A 7172-nucleotide genomic window follows, 5' to 3' on the forward strand; every position below is an offset into this window, starting at 1 on the left:
CACAGTACATCCACGAGCTGTCTCTCTTCTTTAACCGTTTCAAGATCCTCAGCTCTTCTAGAAGCTGCCTCAGCTTCTCATCCCCTTTCTCTATGCTGCTACACCTTACTTCCATTGTTTTGATCAGGCTTACATGATATTGCCCCCAAAGCTCGAGTTCTAGCATGAATATCTGTGTCTGAGGTGAAATTTGATAGCAGTGACTCCAAACCATTGGCTTCCATAACTAACTCTTGACTTCGAGGAATGCTCTCAAGAGAAAAATGTGAACGATGTTCTACAAAATGAAGTGTACATAATGAAAACTTTGTTTCAGAAGACATCAATATAGTCCAAAATCATAACCATCCTCCTCTTCTTCTTCATCTTCCTCTTCATAGAGTTTTTCACCGTCTGGAAAATCTGTGTTAATGTCATATGATTCTACATAGCCTTCTTCATCCTCTTCAGCTTCATCTTCACCATCCTCTTGTTTATTGCTCTTCACTTCCTTCGTCTTTTCGATGACTGTCTCGGTTCTTGAAATCTTGGCTGGTTTCTCAGTTGGCTGAAACAAACACAAAGGGAAGAAAGTTAATACAAAGCTACAAACTCATACACAACCAAAAAAGTGATGATGATTAAGGAAAACATAGGACTTAGGAGAAGATTAAAAACTTACAGATGGATCAAAGAGGTCGTCCAAAACATCGTCGGGGATTAACCCTCTAAGCCTCTGCAAACGTCAAGATTCAACTGAAGTCATGAGTGTTAACTTTAAGAAGAGGATATATATATATATTTTATGGACATGATTATGTACTTTCAGTTCCAGGTTAGTTCTAAAGGCGTCAAAGAAGAGACATTTTCACCTTTCTATCAAGCATTCTGCGAACAGATTCCGTGGTTGTAGCTGGGGGAGGTGCGTTCTTTTCTTCCTCAGCTCGTTTTTGTTGCTTTTCCTGTATAGAATTATAAAAGAGAATCAGAATTTGATTGAGCAAACCATACGTCAGATACTTGATACAAAGTTAGGAACATAATTGCAACAACAAAGCTGAAATGGACTCACCTTTCTAGATTTTGCTACAGCAGCTTTAGAAGCCTCAACAAGCTTTCTTGCATGTTCTGGCAAATTAGAGCTGCTTGCGTTTAAAGCGTCATTAGCCGCCTTGAGAGCAGCTTGCTTATCTGCTTGCTCCTACAAAACAATATAGTTCTGTAAGATTCTTAAACTAATAAAGAATCCATAGATGATATAGCCCTCAAAAATCACCTGAATATATTCTTTGTTCATTTCTTCCCATACCACCTTCTTATAGCGCCTTTCCTCCTCGTTGTTAATGTAGCAATCCACCTGAGTTAACAGTCAAATATTACAACCAAGAGACAGAGACACTTAACGTTGAACATTTGACCACTTAGAATGTAATATAGCTAACAAAAGAAAGCAAAAATTATTGCCTACCTCTGTATCACTGACGTCAGAAAAGTTTCCTGATTCATCTGAAACTTCACCATCATCCTCTTCTTTCTCTCCTTCACCTTTCTCTGTGACACAGCACACAATAAAGATTCTCAAGAGCTCAAACGTTAGCAAACAAATTTTAATCTGATTAGATAGCAATTGCGCACTCACCTGAACATGGTTTTGCACTTTTGCTCACACTGGAGTAGACTGGTTCTCTCTTGGACTGCCAACGGAAAAATTTCAAGCATAAGATTCCACCAAAGCAGAATTGAACAAGCTTGGTAAGAAAACACTAAACTTACATTTTGTTGTTCATCATGGTTTAGGCTACTAATCCCTCCTTCGTTTTCTTCTCTAGCTGTTTTTTCTTTTTCCATTCTATCTTTCTCTGCTCGCTGGAAAGCAGGAGGATCCGACCCACCAACAAGTCCTCCTGAAACACTTATGAACTGCAAAAAATATCAGACAGTTAACTCTCATAGCCATTTGCTAAGGTTTCGAAATTACGTAAACAAAAGACATGAAAAGAGGCATAAAACCGGAGACTTACATCGCTGTAACATTCCTCACATAGTCCATAGTTAACAGGCTTACGATCCTGATGTTTACAGTGCACCGTCTCTTTGTTAGACGTCTGGTTCGTTGCAAAAGGTCTTTTCTGCATTTCCTGTTCTCTCTTTTTGAGCTCCTTAACCTAGCCACTCATAGAAAAACGGTGTCAATAGACATATAGGGTACAAACAAGAAAACCCTAAACGGTGTCAATACACATATACATATAGCCTGAACTCACATTTAAACTTCCAGCCTCAGTATCCACAAACTCATTCAACCTTTTGGTTAGAGTTGCTTCACATATATGCACAATTCCTACCTGAAATATTAACAAAATTACACCATATCAGCACTAAATTTGTTAAATAAAAGTGATAAAACGTCTCTCCTCTCATCTTTAAAAATACTTTTTTTTGTCTAAGATAACATATCTTACAATATCCGTCTTAGAGCACTTGATACCATTGGCAAGCGCAGCTGTGTAAAGTGCTGCTCCGCATATTCCACTAGGTTTTCTGCCGGTCTGCAACCAATATATGGTCAGTTTAAACACAAGGCATGATAAACAATAAATAACGATAAGATAAAGGTTCAAACCTGTATCCAATCTCTCTTCATACTAGCTATAATGTTTCTAGCTGTTTTCAGGACCTTTTTATTATATGTGCCTTTCAATAAGACTGCAAGTGTGTGATGAAATGTGTAAACTGGGTTAAGTACTACTCTATATAAATGTTTGTTTCTTGGCTGATGCTCAAAGCAACTAGAGAACTAGAATAGTAGTAACATTTAGCATTAACCAAATACAGAAAAGAATGAGAGTAGGTACCGTTTGCGAACCGAGGAATATAGATTGAAGGATCAACAAGCTTTTCGTAGTTCTTGTTTTCAGTAAGGTACAGCATTTCACAGAGTTGCAAGTACACAGCACCTAACTCATAACTATGAAACAAAAACATCAAAGCCTGAATTACAACGAAAAGAAAGAGAAATAAAGATGCAAAAAACGCATCTTACACGCTAACACGAAGGTAGCTTGAGAAATCAATAAGAAGAAACGGGATGTTCTTTTCCCTACAGATCAAGAAAGGTTTTGGTCAACATACTACAGCATGGTATTTTAAAGAAGACCACAACAAGGAGGGTTACTAAGAACCTAACCTGCAAGTCAAGTAGAGACAGGAACACTGTACTAGTTCAGTTCTCCGGCCCTTAGTGAAATTTTGCTCAACTGCCATCTTTCAGAAGAATAAACTGAGTTAAAATTTGGGCAAAAGTCCTGACAAATTAATATAAACCAAAACATACTGTAAAGAATCGAGTAGCCATGTCAATCAGATCATCTCTCTCATCACCAAGTCCCAAACCATCTCTCAAATTCATAAACTCATCTCTAGCTGCAAATAAGAACCAAGGTTTTGGTCAGAGTTAACTATCAGGATCTGAATTGCATTAACGTCAATGGTTAATGTTAATGAGTACACCAACTAATCAATTACTGAACCAAAAAGTTTGAAACGCAATTAAAGAGAGGGAATTGCATCATTAAAGCTGAATCCAACAGAGTAATTCGATCAAAACATAAGCGAAAGCAGTAGAGTACATGTATAAGTTGAAGTAGATACCTAGTCTAATTCTCCTTTCACGTGAGCTTGAAACCCCACTCTGAACACTTCTCACTACGTTACCTGACGCTTGACTCTGCAGGTACACAATAAGTAAAAGGCAAAAGATCAAACTAACAGAGTCGTATCAACATACTCACTGAACTAAAACACACACAAAAAGTTCCCAACTTTCTCATACAAACCAGTACAGAACATTGCAAGTGAATCAAAAATCGTAAGCTGAGTTCTGACTCTTACCTGCCCAGCAGCATTCTTAACGAAAGTAACTTCAGTTGAAAAGTTAAAATTTTCCAAAATCCTCCCACATAAATCACATGCCCTGCAGATAAAAAAATCACATTTTTGAGACTACAAACACAAAAGGGTAAAGTGAATTATCACAAACACTTACAGTGCACCATCGTAGGGACGTACACCCGGAACGTTCTTCGCACAATGGTTACACCACACCATGGCTCCTCCCCCCACCAAACACAGAAAGCTACTAACTTTGCTAATCAATTGGATCCAAAAGGCTTCAATCGAAGATCAGACTGTTTCTGGCATAGGCGATCGTGCGAGAGAGTGGAGAGGATTTAGGGTTTAACGGTTCCGTGCGTAATTTTATTATAACTTGCGGCGATGGCTCTGTAGAAGGCGAAGCTGAGATATTTGAGATCCTCTGATTGGCGACTACTCTGGATCGAACTCGGGTCTCTAGGAGTTAGGCAAAAGTTCGTGGGATATTTTGTTAGATAGGGTTGACTTTATTCTAATTGCCCCCAAAATTTTGATTCTTCACTAAACCACCCTTACTTTTCGTTTTTGACTATTTCCCCTCCTACAACTTATATTAAAATAGTTGCTCAAAAAAAAAAGCAATTGTTTTCATTCCGAGCTCTCGTGTTAAAATTTTAGAACAGCAAAAATATTTATTGCTATGTATTTTACCTACACATGCGAATATAATTATCTTTTGAATACTTGTTAATACATATATTATAAATTTAAAATCAGCATGATAAATTATTTTATGCTTTTAGTTATTTTTTAACCTCCATAAAAACTTCGTCTTTTTAAACACCGATAAAAATCTATAGAACTATAAGAATATAACCATATATCAAACATTCTATGTAATAAAGTAAAATAAAAAAAAAGTGAACATTCGTCTCTTTTAATTCCTATTTACCTCTTCAAACCAACAACATACAGAAAACTATAGAAAAAAAACTTCAAACACACATAAAATTAAAATCGACTACTTTCAGATATGGTGTGGATTTTTATCATAAGATCTTTGATCTATTGATTGATAGTGTAGCCTAACTACAAGATCTTTGTCACTGAATGATGTGGATTCCGTCTAATCCATCCTTGGCCTATTTCTTTTGTCGGATTAGGTAGGCTTCACTCATAGTTTCTTAATCAGATCTCGTTGTGATTTGTTTTTATGTGGCTTTGTACCTAGACATTCAACGGTTTCTTTCGACTCATCCATCTCCAAAAGTTTTTGATAGAATCAATGGTTTATATCTTAAAAACTGTGAAAAATACATTTGCATTCTTGCACTCAAACAAATCGATCAACACATACAACACATAATGTCTCATTAGATTTAAAGAAATCTGTTACTTTATTTGCATACCCAGACCACAATATATATGTTAAATGTGTATCACTAAATATTAAAAATTAAAATCACCACCATATCATCAAAACAAAATAATATAAAATTAAACATTGAATAAAATTTACATTGTGTCACGAACAGACAAGTCTAATTTAGTTTAAGATTTTCCTTTTACCATGAGATCTATTCTAACATAGATATACACTAACACAGAGTCGGCATCACATGTAGTTTCTCTATATTATAGCAGTCACATAGTAGTTACAGAGTCGGCATCACATGCATTTTGTGAACCTGGCTCTGATACCATATTGAAGAAGATGAAGTATGATAAAAGATTTCTGATTAATTCTCAAAATGTACATTGATTCAATATATATACACGAACGGTTTAAGCTAAGGAAAACTAAACCACTACTAAACCAGTTGGTTAGCTAAAGGAAACTTCCCAACGGTCATATATAATCTATATGCTAATAAGTATATTATAATATAACATCGATTACGATAAATATCACTTGTATATTATTAATTTTTATGATAAAAGATCAAAAGATCACCTACGTTGACCTTACGTTATTATTTTCCATGCATGTATTTGATTGATGGTTTGTACTCGTTTTAGTTAGAATTGTATCGTACTCGTTGAAGTTACAAAGTTAAGCAAAATAATTATATCTATAAGTATAAAGTTTGAAAAAATAATATTTTAAAACTAAAAATTAATGAATCAGTTAAGATTACTATAAACATTGTAAAATAAATTAATGAGTAAGTTAAGATTAATTAAAATATATTAAATAAACAAAATAACCTAAAATCATGGAAAACATGACACATAAGTAAATTCACTTCTTAGATAATAATATAAATAAAATAACCTAAAATCATGGAAAACATGACACATAAACAAAATTACGTTTTAAAACATGACACATAAACAAAATCACTTCTTAGATAATAATATAGATCCTTGATGAATAATTAAATTATTTTTTTCTATAATAACCATAAATCAAAAACAAATTTTACTGATTTAATAATTATCATTATCTAAAAATATTATGTAATTGTGTTATCTAAATAATTATTTTACATGCTAAAAATTTATAAAAAGAAAGATAAATTCATATTGTATATACTTTTATTTCATTGTATCAATTATCTAACAAAAATCTATTAATATATAATTACAGTTAACATTCATTTATTGTGTTATTTGAAATCTAAGTATTATATACAATATACATATTTAAAAGTACTAGAAATTTATATGCTTGAACAAGCTACAAAATAGTTAAAAAGTATTATATTCTTATAACAGTATAAATACATTTTATACACTTATAGGCACAGAATACACACTAGTAGTTAAATATAAATAAAATTTTATAAATAAATTCATTATATTTTGGTAAGTTTAAAGTTATTTACAATAATAAAACTAAATTATTGATATAGATTCGCACATAGCGTAAATAATGTGCATAGGAATATCATTATAGTCTTGTGGATGGCACGCAAAATCACCTAATAATATTATTTACCATGATTCCAATAAAATACAAATTTCAATGGTTTATATGGACCTTCTAATATAAATTCAAAATTTTCTGGCTTTCCGTGAATATTGTTAGTCACATCTAAAAAAAGCTTAAGACCAATGAACTCGAATATCATATTGATATTTATCATGCCTTAAAAGATAATCAATTTCTTCTCTTTTAAAATTTACTAGATTCGGTATCTGCGCTTCGCGCGGATTATATGTTTAATAAAAGTCCAGTTCAATTAAAATTGGGAGTTTTGAAGTTTCTGAAAGGGTAAGTTATATTTTGTTTATTTTATAATGCGAAGACGTTGGAAGCGGTGATCATTTTTTTTTAAAAAAACAACAGTAAGTTTGAATAATAAATTGTTTTAAGG

At 33.3% G+C, this 7172-nt stretch overlaps 1 protein-coding gene across 1 annotated transcript; it reads right to left on the minus strand.

Moving 5' to 3' along the window:
* Nucleotides 1–200: 200 nt before the first annotated feature.
* On the minus strand, nucleotides 201–4341 carry LOC106439200 (transcription factor IIIB 60 kDa subunit-like). The gene is made up of 19 exons (XM_048776345.1): nucleotides 4025–4341; nucleotides 3871–3952; nucleotides 3631–3706; nucleotides 3314–3402; nucleotides 3167–3243; nucleotides 3023–3079; nucleotides 2835–2947; nucleotides 2603–2685; nucleotides 2442–2528; nucleotides 2244–2324; nucleotides 2001–2144; nucleotides 1753–1899; nucleotides 1619–1673; nucleotides 1448–1530; nucleotides 1256–1336; nucleotides 1052–1180; nucleotides 852–941; nucleotides 662–715; nucleotides 201–547 (listed from the first exon to the last, which is right to left on the minus strand). The coding sequence occupies exons 1-19, from the start codon at nucleotides 4084–4086 to the stop codon at nucleotides 323–325; spliced, it is 1815 nt and encodes a 604-aa protein (XP_048632302.1). The 5' UTR covers nucleotides 4087–4341; the 3' UTR covers nucleotides 201–322.
* Between the last annotated feature and the right edge of the window lie 2831 nt (nucleotides 4342–7172).

This window comes from Brassica napus, chromosome A3 (genome assembly GCF_020379485.1).
Source record: "Brassica napus cultivar Da-Ae chromosome A3, Da-Ae, whole genome shotgun sequence".
Taxonomy (NCBI): domain Eukaryota; kingdom Viridiplantae; phylum Streptophyta; class Magnoliopsida; order Brassicales; family Brassicaceae; genus Brassica; species Brassica napus.

Bases quoted from the DNA above. Each gene is read 5' to 3' on its own strand.
- LOC106439200 (XM_048776345.1), bottom strand. From the start codon at position 4,086: ATGGTGTGGTGTAACCATTGTGCGAAGAACGTTCCGGGTGTACGTCCC. The intron at 1,900-2,000 runs GTAAGTCTCCGG...TATTTTTTGCAG, and splicing joins GTGAGGAATGTTACAGCGAT to TTCATAAGTGTTTCAGGAGG. The intron at 942-1,051 runs GTGAGTCCATTT...AATTCTATACAG, and splicing joins CTGTAGCAAAATCTAGAAAG to GAAAAGCAACAAAAACGAGC.